Below are 23,538 nucleotides of genomic sequence, written 5' to 3'. Positions count from 1 at the left end.
TCAGTTTCCAAATACTAGGATGTGTATATGTAATTGAGCTTTGTATTGCATTGTGAAAGCCTTTTACTCTGCTGTTCTTGGCATCTTGTCAAATATCCAGTGATAGATATTCCAAAGTTTATGGGAAATGTGGGTTCAAAACTCTGCTCTACTGTACAGACCATTGTGAGGACTAAGATTTATATAATATAAAAATGGGAATACTGCATCAATGGAGAAATAAAATCAAACTGCCGAATGGTTATTTTTTTATCTTTCATGACAAATGGCTTATGACCAATTAGCTATGCAGTGAACAAGATTGCAGCAAAAAATGTTTGTGGCAAAGATGTCTACAGCAAAGATGCTTACAGCAAATGTATTTAGAATCCCTTATATATACATGCATTTATTCATAGCTAAAACTCTCCAGGTAACAGTAGGTGATGATTATAATTACTTACTGCATTGTGAGGTTCTTGGAAATCCATGAAACCCAGGTGTCCCATACATTTCTAGAATACAATGGTTATGCTTCACTTTAACAATCAAATAATTATGTTCCAAGCCCATTTCCTACTTTTTCTAGAGATAGAGGACATTCTCAGGAGTCCCTGCTCAGTCATTCTTAAGAATCTTTCAAGAATGCTGTGTTCCTCAATTCTACTGTGACTGTTACTTGTATCTTCAGTCAGCTCTCAGCCTCCAGTCTGCCAGACCACTTTCTGCAAGCCATCCCTTTGTCATCCTGTAATGGAAGAGAATTATAATACAGATGTGTGACTCGTAATGTATCAGTGTTTCATCACCCAAGTACTTTCACAGTCTACTTCTGGAGGATGACTCCTTCATACCCAGAGGGTCTCTCACCTAGGATTGCCAGTGGCCCATCTTGCTCCACGGTGAGGTTCACAGAGAAGATTAAAGTGTTATTGTCTAAAGGAAGACAGCCTTGAAGAGGCAATTCACCTGCTAGGAAGATTAGCATGTATTTTATAATGCAGGGCTGTTTGGCTCTGCCTTTTCCCTCACGTGTGCCTCCTTTCCACAATGTTCTTGGCTTTGCTTCTGTATAGTCTAAGACCTATTAAAGTGCTTTTCCTGAAAACAAAGAAGCAGTTTCTCCTCAAAGATGAAATCAGACATCACTTTCAATGTTGTTTCCCTTTCTTTTTTTGCTATAAAGGCTTTCAAAAACATGGAATTGAGTTTTTGCTGATATGGCACTTTACACAAGGATGGGATGCTATCTGAGGAGTGGTAGTCAGTGGGGATAGGAATGAGGAGGAACTTGGAAATAAGGCAGATGTTGGAGGTACCATGCCAGGCCTTTCGGGGAGAACAATGCAACTAGACCTCAAAGGCTCTAGAACTGGAGGGCACCTCGGGATTTGAAAATTGGCTGATCTCCTCTCTCTGTCATCAGACAGAACTCATGGATTCCTAGCCACTGTCTGAGTCTGGGTCTTATTTAGTTCTCCACTGCTAATTATTTCTTTCCATATTCCCCAGTTCAAATTTCCAGGATAAAGAATTTGATTGGGCTAGTTCATCAATGTCTTTTATGTTTGAGCAGAGCTCTTTATACCAGATGACCTCACAGGTCATTGACCCAGATGGAATGACTCCCTTGGGTCAGATGACAACCCCAGGTCTAATCAGTTGTGTTGATGGAATGGAGGTGGGGGTGAGGGACAGGGTCACAGGGTAAACCACAAAGCCACTCCTCAGGGAATAAGCTAGGGTTTCTCCTTCAGCAGAGGCTGTGGGTGGGGCAGATCCCCTCTGAAGAAGCCTGTGGGCCTGGCAAGGACAGTAATTGCAGGGTAACCAAGTAGCACAATGCCGTCTTTCCTACAGGGAATACAAGGGAAAGCTGACTTTTAATTAATGATAAACATCCACACTTTGACCTCAGCATGTTTTCCTTTCAGGGCCTCAGTTTCTTCATCTGTAAAAAAATCAGACAGTCCATCTTAGTGATTTCTAAGGACTGTACTTCCATTCAGGGCAGATCCAAGTTTTATAAGCCTAGGCTTACATGTTTGGATCTCTCTCTAGGAAAAAAAAATACGAAATCAGGTACAAGGTCTTAGAAGGGGCCCTGAAACTCAAGCTTTCTTGGTTTCATATAAATCCACCTCTGCTTCTATTCTTAAATTCTGTGGTTCCTTTTGGTCATTGTTTTGAATTTTGCCTACCTTTTGTGCTCATAGCCCGAGACCTATGAACCCTAAACAGGCTGGTTTTTAGCTTAATTCCCAAAAAACAGTGTGTTCCCCAACAGTCCCTTAAATAGACTATAGGCAATTTGGTAGTTTAAGAAGGAAAAAAAAACCCTGATCCACAAATGTTTTATAAATTTGAAGTGTAGTGTTATTGAAATTAATTAGCATGATTTTTACAGAAATCTCTTTACTTTCTAACTATTCATTCTTCAAGGTGCATCCATGCCTCAAAGATAGAGGTAGTTTATGTCAGCTAATGTGCCTTCAGGCTCTTGATTTGTTGCTATGTATATTTGTTGAATTTGCATTTATTGTTATCACTGTATTGCACCATAATTGCCTGTTCACACATATGGATTAGTAGCTCCAAAGAGATTCATGGTAATATAAAATTTGATATGAAAATATTGATGTATTAATTCAGAATAACTTTACGAATATAACAGGGAACAGTACTCTATTGCGGAAGGTCAGTGGGGGAAGGGGGAGGATTGTAAATATATTTGTTGAGTTTGCATTTCAAACAAGCAACCAAAAAGGAAAAGTTCTAAAAGGAAGTGTGGCATTATTGAAAAGCTGGCTTTAATTGACTCATTAGTATATTGTCTAAGATGAAATTTTATCAAGTAGGGGCAAGAACAATTAGTTTTCTTTCATAACATTTTCCACAAAATGTTTAATAACGTATGTGTTAAACTAAGGGGCTTCTCCCCCAGCATGAGACAAAGTGATGCTTTCTTTCTAGTATAATCTTAATTGATTTTATTAACTAAAAGCCAAAAGGGAAAGAAATGAGAGAGGCAGCATTGTGAGCTGCACTCCACATATCAGTTCCTTAAAGACTACAGCTTCTTGTTTCTGGGCTGGTAAGGTAGGGACCAGCTGTGCTCAAGAAGCCTGGACAGTGGTGCAGATGCCTTTATTATTTGAGTTTACTCTTTGCCAACACCTGGTGGAGAACACAATTGATAATCCATTGTTCAGCACAACTTAAAACCATATTGAAATACTTTAGTAGACTATAAAGGAATGTTTTCCAGAGCCTAGTATAGCAAAAGACTGGATTGGAATTTACTTGCCACCACCCCCCAGGTGGACACAGCTTTCCAGCTTTTCAGTGCAAATGCCAGTTAGTCAGCTGGTGAACTGACAGCTTATCTAAAGTTATAAATCTCCATAAGGTTGGTTCATGCTCAGTCTGAATAGGAAGACTCCATTTTTTCCCCTCTTCCTCTTCCTCCTTTTACTCCTCCTCTTCCTCTTCCTTCTTTTTTACTGTGGTTGGAAAATGGTAGACATAATTTTTTAAAGAATCTGAAACATAGTTTGTATCATTCTTCTTTCATCTTTATCATCTCTGTTTTATTCACCCCACAGGTACATTTTTTTAATGCCCATGATATAGGTTCATAGTAAAATTAACCCAAAAGTACAGAGAATTCCCACATACCTCCTCCCTCTACCACACACATAGTCTTTCTCACGATCAATATACCATATCAGTGTGGTACATAATTAATGAGTCAGCATGAATGCGTTGTCAAGCAAAGTCTGTAGTAAATTAGGATTCACTCTTTGTGTTATTGATTATATAGGTTTTAACAAAAGTATAATATCATAGATACACCATTAGAGTATAATATAGAGTACTTTCACTAAGCTAAAAAATCAAATCAAGTTAAAGAACTAATACACAATAGAAAAATAAAACATAAAATAAAATGTAATTCTCCTATTGATTATAAGCCAAAATATGACAGAATTGAGACCCAAACATGTCAGCCTTTTCATGTCAGTCTTAAGCCCATAAATGTTGATGGGCTTAACTCACTTATTAAAAAGAGAAATTTTCAGCTGAACTCACTAAGCAAGATTCAACCAAATAGGCTGTATCCAAAATAAAATTAAGAAAGGCTAAAAAACAAACAAAAAAGGAATAAGCAAAGATATAACAACCAAATAGAAATAACAAAAATCAGATGTAGCAATATTGATATCAGAGATATAGGATTTTAAAAGCATTAAATAAAAAAATACCTTTTAGTGCTAAAAGCCACAATTTACAATGAAGGGATAATATTTATGAATATCTATGTACTAAATTATAACACAGCAACTTTTATAAAGCAAAAAGTACAAGAGATGCAGGGGAGACACCAGAAGAAACACCTCCTAATAGAAGAATTTAATGTACCACTCTCAGTATAAGACAAATAGACCAAAAAAAAAAAAAAAAGATATTGAAGATCTAGACAATCTAGATAGCATAATCAATAAGGGTATATATCATCTTTATAGCCAGATAATAAGAAATATACCTTCTTCTTAAGTGCATCTGAAAGATTGACTAAAAAAAGATCCTACGTAAATTGAAATTAGAGAATTTCTGAAAATCATAATGAAAAATGCCACACACCAGAATCTGGGGTATGTATAAAGCAATGATCAAAGGAATATTGAAAGCCTTAAACACTTAATAAAAATTAAAGATGACAATAAATGAATTAAAGTCTCAACTTAAAAATCTAGAAAAAGAATAAGAAATAAACCAGAATAAAGCAAAAGGAAAGAAATGATAAAAATAACATATAAATTGAGGCATAAAACAGAAGAAATAGTAAATCTAATGAATAAATTATTTAAATACACCATTAGCTAACTCAAGGGGAAAAGGGAGAAAGTACACAAACAAGAAATAACAAAGGGGGAAGGGTGTCTGGGTGGCTCAGTTCGTTAAGTATCTGACTTCAGCTCAGTCGTGATCTTATGGTTTGTGGGTTTGAATGCTGCATTGGGCTCTGTGCTGAAAGCTCAGAGCCTGAAGCCTACTTGGGATTCTGTGTCTCCCTCTATCTCTCTGCTCCTACCCCGCTTATGCTCTGTCTCTGTCTCTCCCTCAAAAATAAATAAATTCAAAAAAAAAAATAACAAAGGGAAATAACTATTGAATCAGAAGAATTTGGAAATATCATAAGAACCTAAATGTAGTTCTTTGCAAATTTGAAAACCTAAATGAAATAGATAATTTCATAGGGAAATAGTTTATCAAAATTCATCCCATTTGGAAAGCTTATACAGAAAAATTCTTTAGAAGAAATAGAGAAAGTTATCAATGAACTACCTCATAAGAAAAGCACCAGACCCATAATGTTTTGCAGGGAAATCCTGCCACACCGTCCAAGACCAAATAAGTCCCAGTGCTACAGAAGTTATTCACCAGAATTATGAATGGAGGAAAATTCCTGAATTTTTTTTATTAGGCAACTATATATCCGTACCTAAACCTGATGAAAACAGTACAAAAAGTTATAGACCAGTATCACTTATGAATATTAATGCAGATTTTCTAAGTAGAATATTAGAGAATAGATCGTGATCCTACATGAAGAAAATAATACACTATGACCAGATTGGATTTATTCCAGGAATGCAAGAAATGGTTTTAGGTGAGGAAATCCAGGAATTTAATATACCATATTAATCTGAGGAAGAAAATCATATGATTATCTTCATAGATTCCAAAAACCTTTTACATATTGAACATTCATTTCTTTTTTTTTCAGCATTCATTTCTGACAGTTATTTAAAGAAAAGGAATTGATTAATATTTTCTGAATAGATATGTGATCAAATATAAATATGCCTTAGTCTTAAAGCCAGCTTAGTGGGGAAACACTAGTAATATTTCTTCTATTAAGATTGGAAGCAAAGCAAGATTTCCCACTATCTCACTACCATTTAACATTGTACTAGAGGTATTAGCCAATGCAAGTAGACAAGAGAAACCAATGAGAGGCATAAAAGCGGAGAAGTGAAACTATCTTTATATGCAGAGAATATCATCATGGACTTAGAAAGTTCTGAAGACTCAATGGCAAAATCAAAATAATGAATAAAGTAGCAGAAGGCTACAAAAGAATGTACAAAGAAAAAAAACCTTTTAAAAAGAAGGTAAAATACCTAAGAATAAATTTAACATGAAATATGTAAAATTTTTATAAGGAGAACTGTAAAACATCTCTGAAAGACATAAAAGTAGACTTGACCAAACAGAGGCTACCCTTTACTTTTGGATAAGAATACTTACATAATAAAGATGTCAGTTAACCACAAGTTAATTTATAATGTAAAACAACCCAATGGAAATACTAAGCTGATAGTAAATTTCATATGGGAAAAATAAACATATAAGAATAGCTAGGAAAATACTAAAAAAGAAATGCTTCAAAGGGGAACTAGCCTACCAGACATGTTTACTAAAGTTTCTTTTTAAAAAGTATGGTGCTGGCACATGAATGGGCAGACAGACCAGTGGAATAAAATAGAAAATAAGAATAAAATAAACCCAAGTACATATGGGACTTTAGCATTATGATAAAGATAGTATCTCAAATCACTGGTGCGAAAATGAACTTCTTAACAAATGATACTGAGACAACTGAGTAGCCATTTGGCAAAGATAAAATTAGTTCCATATCTCACACCATGCACAAGAATAAACTTCAAATAAATTAGGGATCTAAATGTAAAAATGAAACTATGCAAGTTTCTCTTTAACTTGGGTATACACAAAGAATTTCAAATTATGTCTCAAAATCCAGATGCAATCAAAGAAATGATTGATAAATTTGATTAAATAAAAATGAAAACTTCTATACAGAAAAACAGCATAAACAAAGTCCAGTGATAACTGAAAAACAGAAAATGTTTGCAACATATGTTGCAGATAAAGGGATAATGTCCCTCATATATGAAGAACTTTATTTTATTTTACTTTTTTAAACCTTTTTTAATGTTTTATTTTTGAGAGAGAGGATGAAAGACAGAGTGTGAGCGGGTGAGGGACAGAGAGAGGAGACACAGAATCTGAAGCAGGCTCCAGGCTCTGAGCTCTCAAAACAGAACCCAATGCAGGGGTTGAACTCACAAACCATGAGATCATGACCTGAGCAGAAGTCGGATGCTTAACCGACTGAGCCACCCTGGTGCCCATGAAGAACTTTTTCAAATTAACAGAATAAGGTAAGAAAAAAAAATCATAGAACTATGGGAAAAGACATGCACAGATCATTTACAAAAAGGTATAAAAATGGCCTTTAACGTACAAAAAAGTATTTAACCTCACTCATGATGAAAGAATTGTAAATTAAAACCACTTTAAGATACACTTTTCACCTGTTTCACTAGCAGATTTTAAAAGTGTAACATCCACTCCCTAGACAAGGCTGTGAGGACGCCAGAACTCTCACAGATAGCTGGTAGGGATGCAAGTGGTACTGCTCCAGTGGAGGGGAAGTTAGTCACGTCTAACAAAATTACCCACGTGTTTACCTTTTGACCTAGCAATCCCACTTCTGGAATTACCTTGAAGATATCTTTCCATATATATACAAATACATACACATAAGATGATCTAGTGGAGCACTGCATGGTTTATAATTGCAAAATATTGGAAACATTCCCATTCAGAGGAAGTTGTTGACTAAATTACCCCGTAGTACCCAATGGAGTAGTATGTGGCTGTGAAAGAGAATGAGGAGACCTCTGTGATATGGTTTCCTGGATATATATACAATTAACAAGAAAGGCCAAGTGCAAAGAGGATGTTACCTTCTGTGTAACAAAGAGGGAGAAATGAGAAAATGTACATTTACCCCATCATTTGAGGAAAAAACAGCACAGGAATTAAAAAAAAAAAAAGACTAGTAAGATCAGTTACCTACAGGATATCTCTGGGTGGAAATGGGGTGAAAAGGAGAGGGAATGGGGGAGGAAATGGCACTTCTCACCATATCAGTTCATACAGACCTACCTTATGGAGTTATGTTATTTCACATATTTTTTTAAATGAATGAATAAATAGCAAAGTAAATTAAATAAGACCCAGATGGTTAGGGATTCTCAAGTTGGATACAAACAAACAAATGAAACAAATTATGTTTCAAAAAAGTACTAGAAACCTACTGAGGAAGACAGGGAGTGAGGAGGTTAGGAAGTGAACTCAAGAAGCTTTTGAATGCAGTATTGTGACTGTATGCTCTCAAGCTAAATAAATAAATAAGTAAATAACTGAACAAACACTGCACTCTTGGTAGTTTATTTTCCTTTTTGTAGAAGCATGAGTGTTAGCAGTTCTGAAACTTTTTTTTTTGTATATTCTAGGATTTAACAAATATGGTTATTTTTTTAACAAATTTTTATTTACAAAAAAATTTTTTAATATGAAATTTATTGTCAAATTGGTTTCCATACAACACCCAGTGCTCATCCCAAAAGGTGCCCTCCTCAATACCCATCACCCACTCCCCCCCTCCCTCCCATCCCCCATCAACCCTCAGTTTGTTCTCAGTTTTTAACAGTCTCTTATGCTTTGGCTCTCTCCCACTCTAACCTCTTTTTTTTTTTTTTTTTTCCTTCCCCTCCTCCATGGGTTTCTGTTAAGTTTCTCAGGATCCACATAAGAGTGAAACCATATGGTATCTGTCTTTCTCTGTATGGCTTATTTCACTAAGCATCACACTCTCCAGTTCCATCCACGTTGCTACAAAAGGCCATATTTCATTTTTTCTCATTGCCACATAGTATTCCATTGTGTATATAAACCACAATTTCTTTATCCATTCGTCAGTTGATGGACATTTAGGCTCTTCCCTTAATTTGGCTATTGTTGAAAGTGCTGCTATAAACATTGGGGCACAAGTGCCCCTATGCATCAGCACTCCTGTATCCCTTGCGTAAATTCCTAGCAGTGCTATTGCTGGGTCATAGGGTAGGTCTATTTTTAATTTTTTGAGGAAACTCCACACTGTTTTCCAGAGTGGCTGCACCAGTTTGCATTCCCACCAACAGTGTAAGAGGGTTCCCATTTCTCCACATCCTCTCCAGCATCTATAGTCTCCTGATTTGTTCATTTTGGCCACTCTGGTGTGAGGTGATATCTGAGTGTGGTTTTGATTTGTATTTCCCTGATGAGGAGCGACGTTGAGCATCTTTTCATGTGCCTGCTGGCCATCTGGATGTCTTCTTTAGAGAAGTGTCTATTCATGTTTTCTGCCCATTTCTTCACTGGATTATTTGTTTTTCGGGTGTGGAGTTTGGCGAGCTCTTTATAGGTTTTGGATACTAGCCCTATGTCCGATATGTCATTTGCAAATATCTTTTCCCATTCCGTTGGTTGCCTTTTAGTTTTCTTGATTGTTTCCTTTGCTGTGCAGAAGCTTTTTATCTTCATGAGGCCCCAATAGTTCATTTTTGCTTTTAATTCCCTTGCCTTTGGGGATGTGTCGAGTAAGAGATTGCTATGGCTGAGGTCAGAGAGGTCTTTTCCTGCTTTCTCCTCTAGGGTTTTGATGGTTTCCTGTCTCACATTCAGGTCCTTTATCCATTTTGAGTTTATTTTTGTGAATGGTGTAAGAAAGTGGTCTAGTTTCATCCTTCTGCATGTTGCTGTCCTGTTCTCCCAGCACCACTTGTTAAAGAGACTGTCTTTCTTCCATTGGATATTCTTTCCTGCTTTGTCAGAGATGAGTTGGCCATACTTTTGTGGGTCTAGTTCTGGGGTTTCTATTCTATTCCATTGGTCTATGTGTCTGTTTTTGTGCCAAACCATGCTGTCTTGATGATTACAGCTTTGTAGTAGAGGCTAAAGTCTGGGATTGTGATGCCTCCTGCTTTGGTCTTCTTCAAAATTACTTTGGCTATTTGGGGCCTTTTGTGGTTCCATACAAATTTTAGGATTGCTTGTTCTAGCTTCAAGGAGAATGCTGATGCAACTTTGATTGGAATTGCATTGAATGTGTAGATAGCTTTGGGTAGTATTGACATTTTAACAATATTTATTCTTCCAATCCATGAGCACAGAATGTTTTCCATTTTTTTATATCTTCTTCAATTTCCTTCATAAGCTTTCTATAGTTTTCAGCCTACAGATCTTTTACATCTTTGGTTAGGTTTATTCCCAGGTATTTTATGCTTCTTGGTGCAATTGTGAATGGGATCAGTTTCTTTATTTGTCTTTCTGTTGCTTCATTATTAGTGTATAAGAATGCAACTGATTTCTGTACATTGATTTTGTATCCTGCGACTTTGCTGAATTCATCTATCAGTTCTAGCAGACTTTTGGTGGAGTCTGTCGGATTTTCCATGTATAATATAATGTCATCTGCAAACAGTGAAAGCTTGACTTCATCTTTGCCAATTTTGATGACTTTGATTTCCTTTTGTTGTCTGATTGCTGATGCTAGAATTTCCAACACTATGTTAAACAACAGTGGTGAGAGTGGACATCCCTGTCGTGTTCCTGATCTCAGGGAGAAAGCTCTCAGTTTTTCCCCATTGAGGATGATATTAGCTTTGGCCTTACATAAATTACTTTTATAATGTTTAAGTATGTTCCTTCTATCCCGACTTTCTCAAGGGTTTTTATTAAGAAAGGATGCTGAATTTTGTCAAATGCTTTTTCTGCATCAATTGACAGGATCATATGGTTCTTATCTTTTCTTTTATTAATTTGATGTATCACATTGATTGATTTGCAAATGTTGAACCAGCCCTGTAGCCCAGGAATGAATCCCACTTGATCATGGTGAATAATACTTTTTATACGTAGTTGAATTCGATTTGCTAGTATCTTATTGAGAATTTTTGCCTCCATATTCATCAGGAATATTGGCCTGTAGTTCTCTTTTTTTACTGGATCTCTGTCTGGTTTAGGAATCAAAGTAATGCTGGTTTCATAGAATGAGTCTGGAAGTTTTCCTTCTCTATTTTTTGGAATAACTTGAGAAGGATAGGTATTATTTCTGCTTTAAATGTTTGGTAGAATTCCCCTGGGAAGCCATCTGGTCCTGGACTCTTATTTGTTGGGAGATTTTTGATAACTGATTCAATTTCTTCACTGGTTATGGGTCTGTTCAAGCTTTCTATTTCCTCCTGTTTGAGTTTTGGAAGTGTGTGGGTGTTTAGGAATTTGTCCATTTCTTCCAGGTTGTCCAGTTTGTTGGCATATAATTTTTCATAGTATTCCCTGATAATTGCTTGTATTTCTGAGGAATTGGTTGTAATAATTGCATTTTCATTCATGATTTTATCTATTTGGGTCATCTCCCTTTTCTTTTTGAGAAGCCTGGCTAGAGGTTTGTCAATTTTGTTTATTTTTTCAAAAAACCAACTCTTGTTTTCATTGATATGCTCTATAGTGTTTTTAGATTCTATATTGTTTATTTCTACTCTGATCTTTATTATTTCTCTTCTTCTGCTGGGTTTGGGGTATCTTTGCTGTTCTGCTTCTAGTTTCTTTAGGTGTGCTGTTAGATTTTGTATTTGGGATTTTTCTTGTTTCTTGAGATAGGCCTGAATTGCAATATATTTTCCTCTCAGGACTGCCTTTGCTGCATCCCAAAGCGTTTGGATTCTTGTATTTTCGTTTTCATTTGTTTCCATATATTTCTTAATTTCTTCTCTAATTGCCTGGTTGACCCATTCATTCTTTAGTATGGTGTTCTTTAACCTCCATGCTTTTGGAGGTTTTCCAGACTTTTTCCTGTGGTTGATTTCAAGCTTCATAGCATTGTGGTCTGCAAGTATGCATGGTATGATCTCAATTCTTTTATACTCATGAAGGGCTGTTTTGTGACCCAGTATGTGATCTATCTTGGAGAAGGTTCCATGTGCACTTGAAAAGAAAGTATATTCTGTTGCTTTGGGATGCAGAGTTCTAAATATATCTGTCAAGTCCATCTGATCCAATGTATCATTCAGGGCCCTTGTTTCTTTATTGATCCTGTGTCTAGATGATCTATCCAATGTTGTAAGTGGAGTATTAAAGTCCCCTGCAATGACCACATTCTTATCAATAAGGTTGCTTATGTTTGTGATTAATTGTTTTATATATTTGAGGACTGCTATATTCGGCGCATAAACATTTATAATTGTTAGCTCTTCCTGATGGATAGACCCTGTAATTATTATAGAATGCCCTTCTTCATCTCTTGTTACAGCCTTTAATTTAAAGTCTAGTTTGTCTGATATAAGTATGGCTACTCCAGCTTTCTTTTGACTTCCAGTAGCATGAAAGATAGTTCTCCATCCCCTCACTGTCAATCTGAAGGTGTCCTCAGGTCTAAAATGAGTCTCTTGTAGACAGCAAATAGATGGGTCTTGTTTTTTTTATTCATTCTCATACCCTATGTCTTTTGGTTGGAGCATTTAGTCCATTTACATTCAGTGTTATTATAGAAAGATATGGGTTTAGAGTCATTGTGATGTCTGTAGGTTTCATGCTTGTAGCGATGTCTCTGGTACTTTGTCTCACAGAATCCCCCTTAGGATCTCTTGTAGGGCTGGTTTAGTGGTGACGAATTCCTTCAGGTTTTGTTTGTTTGGGAAGACCTTTATCTCTCCTTCTATTCTAAATGACAGACTTGCTGAATAGAGGATTCTCGGCTGCATATTTTTTCTGTTCATCACATTGAAGATTTCCTGCCATTCCTTTCTGGCCTGCCAAGTTTCAGTAGATACATCCTTTATCTTAGAGCATGTTTATCCCTAGCTGCTTTCAGAATTTTCTCTTTATCCTTGTATTTTGCCAGTTGCACTATGATATATCGTGCAGAAGATCAATTCAAGTTATGTCTGAAGGGAGTTCTCTGTGCCTCTTGGATTTCAATGCCTTTTTCCTTCCCCAGATCAGGGAAGTTCTCAGCTATTATTTCTTCAAGTACACCTTCAGCACCTTTCCCTCTCTCTTCCTCCTCTGGAATCCCAATTGTGCGTATATTATTATGTTTAATTGTGTCACTTAGTTCTCTAATTCTCCCCTCATACTCCTGGATTTTTTTATCTCTCTTTTTCTCAGCTTCCTTTTTTTCCGTAATTTTATCTTCTAATTCACCTATTCTCTCCTCTGCCTCTTCAATCTGAGCTGTGGTCGCCTCCATCTTATTTTGCAGTTCATTTATAGCATTTTTTAGCTCTTCCTGACTGTTTCTTAGTCCCTTGATCTCTGTAGTAATAGATTCTCTGCTGTCCTCTATACTTTTTTCAAGCCAAGCAATTAATTTTATGACTATTATTTTAAATTCATTTTCTGTTACGTTGCTTAAATCATTTTTGATCAGTTCATTAGCTGTCGCTACTTCCTGGAGTTTCTTTTGAGGAGAATTCTTCCATTTTGTCATCTTGGATAGTCCCTGGAGTGGCACAGAACTGCAGGCTCTTCCCCTGTGCTGTCTGGAGTAACTTGCGTTGATGGGCGGGGCCACAGTCAGACCCGATGTCTGTCTCTAGCCCAACGCTGGGGCCACAGTCAGACTGGTGTGTACCTTATCTTCCCCTCTCCCAGGGGCAGGACTCACTGTGGAGTGGTGTGGCCCCTGTCTGGGCTACTTGCACACTGCCAGGCTTGTGGTGCTGCTTCGATGGGATCTGGCGTATTAGCTGGGGTGGATCTGCAAGGTGCACAGGGGCGGGAGGGGCAGACTCAGCTCACTTTGCCTTTGGTGGTCTGCTTCAGGACGGGCCCCTCTTCTGTGGGCCTCTCGTCTATACTTGGCTCTGGAGAGTCCATTCTGCTAGTATTCTGGAAGTTTACTGGGTTACTTAGGCAGATGTGGGGGGAATCTAAGTGGTCAGCAGGATGCGTTGAGTTCAGCATCCTCCTATGCCGCCATCTTCCTTCCTAGTCAAATATGTTGTGGTTATTGGGAGTCAGATTTCAAACTTTGGGAGAAGGAAGCTACAATTATGGTAAAAGGAAAATAATAAAATGAACCCTGCACTATTGGATGGAATTGGAGATATAGGTGTGAAATCATGGGTTCTACTATACACATACATAGATGCACACACACACATATATAGTTGTACATACATATGTATGTAAATGGGCATAGATGTGCGTGTGTGTGTGTGTGTGTGTGTGTGTGTGGTGTGTGAATGCATATGCAAATATTTGTGTGTATTTATAAGCGTTTCCCAGCACTGTCCTCTAAGACGGTCTTGAAGTAATTTCATAGAAACGAGCTTACATAGAGCCAAGATCTTTGTTTCTGTATATCCCATTCTCCACTAAAAGGAGCTAGGGCTCCATGGAGAAATGCTTGAATTCAAGATTGGGGTAGGGAAAGAATTTGAACGCTTTGTTATGCCAAAAAGTAAGAAAGTGCTTAAAGAATGATAAAGACATGTCAGAATAACACAGGAACCTGCTTGATGGGGCTCTCATTGGTGAAATCTGGGATAATGTAATTATTAAAGGACGTTACTAATTTAAATAAATAATGAAATTAAATTTAATACTACCAAATAAAGTAAGGAGGCTGTGAGGTACCCTGATACAAACAAAGTAAACAAATAAATAAGGGAGAAGGGAAAGCTTTATTAGGAAGTACACTCAAGTGTACTTGGACAGTGGAATTTGAAAATCACCTTGCACAAGCATTTCTAAAAATATTAAATGATTCAGGCAAGAATCATCCAGAACGCTATAACTAATTGGATGAAAGTTTGAGAAGAAATAGGATATTTACATTGTCTCAAACATATCCTTACAAGCTACTTTTTATTTACAATGGGTAAAATAGTAACTAAGTGGAGAAACCTAGCAAACACCTTAACCAAAAGATGAAAGTTACCATTGCTGCTAATGGGACTAATCAGTAACATGTGCTTCCTAATATTGTTGCATAGAGAAAAAGCCAGAATCACTTTTTCCATATGCTGCCAGAGGCATTTAACATTAACCTACCCATGAGGAGGACACTTAGGATAATCCAAAATGTGGGCATTCTATAAAATACCAGCCCTGTACAAAGACCCGGGAACCGTCCAGATTAAAGGAGACTGAAAAATCACAACAACTAAATGCAATGCATGCTTTTAGAATTTCTTTTGCTCTAAAAGATGTTATTGGAACAAAATCAATAACATCTCAATAAGATTTTGTAAATTAGGTATTATTTCAATATTAATTTCCTATAAGTATACTGTTTATAGAAGAGGATTTCTTGTTTTTGGGGAATACACATTGAAATATTTAAGAATAAAGGAGCATTATATCCACAACTTACTCTTAAAAAGATGAAGAAAAGGGGCGCCTGGGTGGCTCAGTCAGTTGGGCGTCCAACTTCGGCTCAGGTCATGATCTCGCCATCCGTGAGTTCGAGCCCCGCATCGGGCTCTGTGCTGACTGCTCAGAGCCTAGAGCCTGTTTCAGATTCTGTGTCTCCCTCTCTCTCTGACCCTCCCCCGTTCATGCTCTGTCTCTCTCTGTCTCAAAAATAAATAAACGTTAAAAAAAATTGTTAAAAAAAAGGTAAAGAAAAAAATACGTGTTTGTGTGTATTCAGAAAATGACAAAAGTAGTAAAAGTTGAAATTTTGGGAATCTGGGTGAAAGGTATCCCAGAATACAAAGAATTCTCACAGTGAAGTTCTATTTGATGACTTTATGGTTTAAACTTTAGTATACTACTTTATAAGTATTGGTAATAGTTACAGTACTGTGATAACACGAGTCTTTGTAAATTTAGTGAAACCTGGTCTCTTTCAGATGTAGTGATCTGAGGCTAGGATGGTATCAGTCATGTTATGTGCTAAGATAGTGATTACAGTTATTCTCATATAAATGGGGGGTTGGGGGTAGGCAGATGGAAAGCTATAATCCTGTTAGATTATTGGAGCTTATTATTATTGGAGCTTACTGGAGTCAGACAATAGTTCCTCACATCTGCTAACTGCTCTGTGACTATGGAATAAACAACTCTGATGACCATTCAGCCATCATCATATTGGAGTCATGTCCCTGAGGAATACCAGGGCAGTAAAATTTAGAAGCTAAATGTTTAACTTTCCAGAACGTCTGTGCAAGACAAAGCAAGGTTCACAGAAGCAAACTTCCTTGTTCGCTGAACACTCAGCCCAGAAAAATTGAGAGATTGCACATGTAACTGTGAACTTTGCCCTGCTGGGTTTGTAAACTTTGCAAACTAAAAATAGATTCTGTTGGTGATCCAACCACTTGCATTCTAACAATAAACTTAGGCTGGGTAAAACATTTTAAATGTTAGATTTAGTTCTTGCTCTTTTCCTCTATATGTGATTGAATCAGGTTAAGTTGATTTAAGCTTGGAAGAAGAAACACAGTGCCTCTGTAGGATTTTCTGACATCTGAATAAAGTTACTAAATAACCTGTTCTGTTAGGTTTTAGAATCCTCCAGGGGGCACCAGAACATTCCACCGTAGTTGGCCACATTTCATTAAGTCCAGAAAGGCTAACTGTATTACCTTATTATAATTGATTCACCTACTGTAATTTTTTTTCATTTCCATTAACACGTTTTGTTTTGTTTTTTTACATTTGGGTTTTTTTTTTTTTGTACATTTGGTTTTACAACATTTATGAGTTTATGGAATATTTCTGCCTCTGAGGAGGTGGAGGAAGGAAAGAGATCATCTCTTGGATGAGCCCTTATAAACTGGAGCCATGTCTCCTCGGGGTAAATATTGAAGCTTTTAGCCCACTCTGAGAGTAAAGATTTTCCAAATGTTCCTAGTCTGGCTAAGGAAAAAAAAATTGATGAAACTGAGAATTCATTCACTTTCTCAGCTTAGTGCTGTGGATAAGCCACTCTGTTATTATCATTATTAATAATAAACACAGTGAATTTCAGACAGGCACTTCATGGTAGATTTTTATATGAATTTTATGCAAAAGTAAGGGGTTGCCAGGCTACTGCATAATATTACTCCGTTCTGGTCCAGGAGTACAAAATTCCAACAGGCCTCCTGAGCCCGTCCCTCCAATTAGTGGCTACTTCATTACGAATAAAGAACCCTCATTACCGTGGGCCTTCAAGTGAAATAGGATCCCCTACCTCTTGAAATCCGCCTTTCTAAGTACAGACAGTTCCCAACTTACAAACAATCCACTTAAGAACCACCAAGGCATTCAGAAGCTGCCTAGCCTCCTGCAGCTGCTGCCCGGGCCCCCTGCCCAGCCCCCCTGCCCAGCCCCCGCCCCATGCTCCTGGTCTGCTCAAGGGAGCTCTGCCCTCCCTCCTGCAGAGCCAGCTGCCCACCTGCCCCCCAGACTGCAGGCTCTGAGCTAGGGGTTCAGTGAGGCCTCAGAGCTACCGCTGGTTTTATAGTTGAGCTCAGCTATGGGGTAAATAGGCTTTTGTGGCCTGGCCTGGGAACCGAACCACCATTTAAAAAAAAAAAAAAAAAAAAAGGAAGAAAAAACCTGTCTCCATGGGAAAATGTATTCTGCATTCCCAACAACCAGCCAACAAACATTAGAATGACTGTGGGAGCTGTCTTCATGCTCTTAGCAGGGTGAGGAGGAGAAAGGATGACCCGTGTGTCCTGGGTTCCTAGTCCAGCTCTAGGACTACACCCTAGATGGGGCCTTTAACCTCTCTGCATCTCCCATCATCTGTAAAACAATAGGATTGGCCTAAATGAGTTATAAGCCTCCTCCTAGTATAATAACTCCAGTTAATCAAAGCTCTCCTTCACTTCATTCATTCAGAGGCATTTTACTCATTCTTCATTTCATTCATTCATTTGTATACACAGGCAACTGCTTTGTGTAAGGCTCTGGAGTAAGTGTTGGAGATATAGACCAATAATACAGATTTCAGTTCTCCGGGGGCTCAGTGGTTACTGGTGGAGAAAAATATCTAAGCAAATGCTTATAATATAAGCAAGTACTGATTGAGAGAAGCACTGGGTATTGTCCAGAGTTCAAGAGGGTGGTGTCCAAATCAGATGAAAACTTCTTCAAAGAGAGGATGCTTCCCCGGTTCACTCCTGCCTTGGTTTGTTTTAATTCTCCCCTCATCTTGATTATCAGGGTTGTTGTGTGTTTTTTTTTTTTTCCACTAGGAAGCATGGCTTCTGCATCTGCTGTTCTAACACTTCAGCTTTGTCCCTTGGCCTCTCTGGGGGCATCTTGCCCTCTTCTTGCATCACTGGGAAATGGAACATAGTGAATTCTCCTGCCAAAACCATAGGCTTGATTCCCTTCAGTGTTGCCCTGAATGCTGCCTTCTTCCCTGCCTTGGTGATCCATGACTTAAAACACTCTCCCTTCCTATTCTTGGGGCTTTGCCTGCCCTGACCCCTCCTAGACTGCCGACAACTAGTATTCCCAGAATGAAAAAAATTCTTCACCCCCAAAATTGTTTTAAAGATCCAGTCAACTACTGCTCACCTATATTTGTAATTCCTGAACCTTTACCAAAAATTTCTGCCAGACTACCACACTTACTATTAAAAATAGAAACAAGGCTGGAGCGCCTGGGTGGCTCAGTTGGTTAAGCGTCCGACTTCAGCTCAGGTCACGGTCTCCCAGTCCGTGAGTTTGAGCCCCGCGTCGGGCTCTAGGCTGATGGCTCAGAGCCTGGAGCCTGCTTTGATTCTGTGTCTCCCTCTCTCTCTGCCCCTCCCCCGTTCATGCTCTGTCTCTCTCTGTCTCAAAAATAAATAAAAACGTTAAAAAAATTAAAAAAAAATAGAAACAAGGGGCGCCTGGGTGGTTCAGTCGGTTGAGCGTCGGGCTTTGGCTAAGATCATGATCTCGCACTTTGTGGGTTCGAGCCCTGCATCGGGCTCTGCTGACAGTGTAGAGCCTGGAGCCTGCTTCAATTCTGTGTCTCCCTCTCTCTCTGCTCTTCCCCTGCTCATGCGCGCTCTCTCTCTCTCTCTCTCTCTCTCTCTCTCTCTGTCTCCTTGAAAAATAAATAAAAACATTAAAGAAAAAAAAAAAGAAACAAAAAGGGCACCTGAGTGGCTTAGTTAGTTAAGCATGTGACTGTTGTTTTTGGCTCAGGTCATGATCTTACAGTTCATGAGTTCGAGCCCCACATGGGGGGTCAGCACAGGGCCTGCTTGGGATTCTGTCTCCTTCTCTCTCTGCCCCTCCCGCCACTTGTTCTCTCTCTCTCTCGCTGTCTCTCTCTCTGTCTCAAAAATAAATAAAAAATATTTTAAGAATATGTTTTAAAAATAGAAACAATAAAGGTGGTTCTGGAAGGTTATGTTATTTGGAAGGTGGTATAACATAGTGGTTTAAGTCTGAGTCTTGACTCTGTGACTTGGTATCTGACATGAAATTATGTCATTGTGAAGGTTCCCAAGCAAGGAAATGACTATGAAAGAGTAGTTTTGGGGGATTTCTGTGTAGCCTGCTACAAGAATGGAAAGGAGGGAATAGATGAGAGATTTCTGAATAGAAATGATGAGACTTAAACCAGATAAATATGGCATTATGTGTCGTGAAACTGTGGCAGTGTTTTTTTTTATAATCTTTTATATGTGAATACCTATTCCTCAAAAACATCTACAAAAATTAAGTATTTCATGTCTGTGAAAGCAGTTTCATAACAATAACTGAAAATAATGCCTCAAAATGTTTTTGTTTTTCATATAAATAACAAAGCACCTCAGGAAAGTTTTAGATAATAGTTTCCAATCCCAATCCCATTAGGTTCCTTAAGATGTCTGTAGTGTCAGGAACTGCCCGGTGCCAGGGTGAGAAATGCAGTCTCTGTAGCTCGATGCTCATTGGTTCAGTTTAGGGCTCCAGCACTTTATAGTAGTATCATTCTGGGCAGGTCTCCTGACTTCCCTGTGTCTTGCTGTCTTCATCTGAACACTGGGAATGATAATATTAATCACATTAACATTATAAGATTCTGATAAGGATTAAATCTGTAATATTTGTAAAGTTCTTAGAACAGAGTCTGATCCTTGTTAAGCACATCAGAAACATTCGTTGTTGCCCAATTTTAATGTTAAAATAAAAATAAATGATGTATAAATAATGTTAAATAAAAATAAATGAAACAAAATAAAGAGCCTGGATGCTATATCAAGGTATTGAATGGCTTGTCTTTTGAGAGATGGAGAGAACATTAGTGAAGTAAGAACTCAGTTCTAACTGAGTACAGTCAGACAGTTCTAACTGGTAGTCATATTTCTCCTCTCAGTGGCACTTTGGAACCCAGTCACATGTCAGATGTAACAGAGCCCATCGGACTGACCACATCTGTGCCTGAAAGTGAAGTCATGATACTTTCTCCCTGACCTGCCCCTTCTCCTGACCTCCTTGTTTTTGTTGATATAGGCTCGACATACTAACTTCAGGTTCAACTTCTTCCTCCTTGTCTGAGATGTTTATTTGGTTTCAAAATCTCACCATTTCTGGAAATCTCCCTGTCATCCATTCCCTCCTCTTCATTTGGCATTGCCAAATTTATCTTCCTAAGTACCTACTACCCCAATTGAGGTCACTTCTCTGCTCAGTCGCTCCTATGACTTAAAAAGCAGAGCCCTCAGTCTTTTGTGAGGGATGCTGTGCTGCACAAATACATCCTACCCTGTCCCTTTTTCCAGTACTCATTCCCAGCAGCCTGTTCTCCAGGGTAACCATATGCGTGGTCCCATTTCAATCTGTTGTCCTGACTTAACTTTAATGATGCCCCTTTCACTTGCAAAGTGCCCCTGTGTGAACAATAAATTATATGGTCCCCCTTCTGTTATCCCTTTGGTCAAACTATGTATCCCATGAGTCCCATGATTCCCTGCCCTGTTCCTTTCATCTGGAATGCCCTTCCTTTCCTCTCTTAAAAAAACAAAAAAAAAACACAAAAAAACCCACTTTTTTTAACATTTATTTACTATTGAGAGACAGAGAGATGCAGAGTATGAGCAGGAACGGGGCAGAGAGAGGGGTAGACACAGAATCCGAAGTAGGCTCCAGGCCCTGAGCTGCCAGCACAGAGCCCAATATGGGGCTTGAACTCACAAGCTGCGAGATCATGACTTGAGCTGAAGTCAGACGCTTAACGGACTGAGCCACCCAGGCACCCCACCCTTCCTGTTTTTTAAAAAACAATTCATATGTTGCTTCCTCCACCCTTTCCATTTCCCAGGGCATTTTATACACCACTCTCTTGCCATGTAATACTTTCTACTTTGTATCATGATTATTTACATGCTAGTGTAGCTCCTCCTCCAGACTGAGGTCCTTAAAGAAAAAAACCATGTCTGATGAACAGTGTTTCCTGCAGCATGGAACACAGGGTCTTTCATGCCTGAAAAAATAACCCACATCAGTTACTGAGTGCTTACTATGCACTAAGCACTGTGTGTATGATGTAGACACTATAGATCATATCTGAATATATTTCCTTATTTAATCCTAACAATTTCCCTGAAACATATACTGTATGTGTTTCTAATTTGGAAACTAAGGGTTGGATTAAATGACTTGCTTCAGGTCACAGAGATAGTACATCTGAGTGCAAATATTTGAACCCAAATTTCTCTGACTTCAAAAAGGATGCTCTTAACCTTTTCACTATAGGAAGCTGATTCTCAGACCTTACCATGCAATTCAGTCACCTGGGGGCTTATAAACACTTGTGCTGGGCTGCATCCTACTTTCTGACCTAGTAGGTGTGGGGAGGGTCCTGAGAATTACATTTTTAACAAGCTCCCAAGTGATACGGATGTTGCTGGCCCCGGAAGCCCATTTTGAGAACCACAACATAAGCACAGTCATTCACCAGTGAGTAAATGGACAACTGATCATTTGATTTAAAGTTCCATAAGCCGGCTCTGCACTGTACACATTAGGCACATTCATATGTTCAGTTATAATTCTTAAAAAATCAGGGTTAAAATTGAGTTTGATTTTATCTTATTTTTAAAAAATTTTAATGTTTATTCATTTTTGAGAGAGACAGACAGACACACACACACACACACACACACACACAGAATCTGAAGCAGGCTCCAGGCTCTGAGCTGTCAGCCCAGAGCCTGATGCGGGGCACAAACCCACAAACTGTGAGATCATGACCCGGGCTAAAGTCAGATGCTTAACAGACTGAGCCACCCAGGAGCCCCAAATTGAGTTTTATTTTAAATACCATTTTAACTATCTCATAGTATTGTTTAAGTTTGAATTTGAGCTGACTTTATTCTATTGTTTTTAAACCAAAGAAGGATGGAACTCTTTTTCATTTATCTTTTCTTTTACATTTTCTTTTGTATCTTAAAGATGATTAGTTCTAGGGGCAGCTGGGTGGCTCAGTCAGTTAAGCTTCTGACTCTTGATCTCACCTCAGGTCTTGATCTCAACATCATGAGTTCAAGCCTGGCATTGGGCTCCATGCTGGGCATGAAGCCTATTTAAAAAAAAAAAGAAAAGATTACTTCTAAATAACGTTAAAGATTGCTTATAGATTTTTCCCCTCTCCCTCTGAGGTAACTTTATCTTCTCTGTACTCCTGGGTATGTGTTTAACACGCACTAGGTTTTTAACCCACAATAGATTATTAGGTATGTATGAATTATTTCTCCAAACCAAAACATATTCTGAAGGAATCTGCCCCTTGGGGTAGGGGTGAGAAAGAGAGGGAGAGAGAGAATCCCAAGCAGGCTCCATGCTGTCAGTGCAAAGCCTGACATAGGGCTCGATCCCATGAACTGTGAGATCATGACCTGAGCCGAAATCAAAAGTCTGACGCCCAACCGACTGAGCTTTATATTGATATATTACAATATATTGTTATTTTTTTGAGAGACAGAAATAGCACAAGCAGGGGGAGGGACCGTGAGGTGGGGGGGAGAGGGAGGGTAGGAGGGAGGGAGGGAGAGAGAGAGAGAGACAGAGAGAGAGAGAATCTTAAGCAGGCTCCATGCTAAGCACAGAGCCTGATGCAGGGCTTGATCTCAGGACTGTGAGCTCATGACCTGAGCTGAAATCAAGAGTTGGATGCTTAAGCAACTGAGCCATCCAGGCACCCCTACTCTGTTTTACCTCTTAACAAAACAAACCATGATATGAATTTAGCTCTTATTTCAAAGTACAGTGGAAAACCCTTTTGGTGGTGAGCATGTTGCATCTTATTGATAAAAGGTAGAGCTGGAGTGGAAGGCAGTATACTTACCCTTTCTCTAGGTCTTGTGGGGCCTGGAAATGGCACGAGGTCATGATGTAGGCCTATAATGAAGACCCCATATTACAGAAATGGGATGAGACGTGCTTTATCCATAGGAATACTTAAGCACTTCAAAATGTTCTTGAGCCACAGTCCCTTATGATTGGGCACTGCGTTTACCAATTCAGAATGCACAATGATTATGACTTTGCTTGTGGAAGTTAAAAGCCCATTGATTTTGCATGTAGAATTTGACACTAGCAAATTAACCAGCTCTGTTTATTTAATCAGTAAAGTTAACATTTTAATAGAAACTGAGAAGTAATTTTCTCTGTTAGTGATAATATGCCATATATAGAAAAATAAATTTATATAAATCC

At 38.4% G+C, this 23,538-nt stretch overlaps 1 protein-coding gene across 24 annotated transcripts in view; it reads left to right on the top strand.

Moving 5' to 3' along the window:
• ICA1 (islet cell autoantigen 1) overlaps window positions 1–23,538 on the top strand; it is a 150,366-nt gene that overhangs the window by 64,279 nt on the left and 62,549 nt on the right. Inside the window, exon 7 of one of the 24 annotated variants that reach the window (XM_045052418.1) lies at window positions 671–4,771. The exons of 22 other annotated variants lie outside the window; for them this stretch is intronic. In XM_045052418.1, the coding sequence (XP_044908353.1) occupies window positions 671–733 (63 nt within the window). In that variant the 3' untranslated portion in view covers window positions 734–4,771. Of the gene's footprint in view, window positions 1–568; window positions 4,772–23,538 lie in introns of those variants that run through there. One more of the 24 variants, XM_045052419.1, reaches the window with a different exon arrangement.

This window comes from Felis catus, chromosome A2 (assembly GCF_018350175.1).
Source record: "Felis catus isolate Fca126 chromosome A2, F.catus_Fca126_mat1.0, whole genome shotgun sequence".
NCBI classification, from domain to species: Eukaryota; Metazoa; Chordata; class Mammalia; order Carnivora; family Felidae; genus Felis; species Felis catus.
Note: the sequence above shows the minus strand (reverse complement) of the source record. Positions and strands in the feature narration are given on the sequence as shown.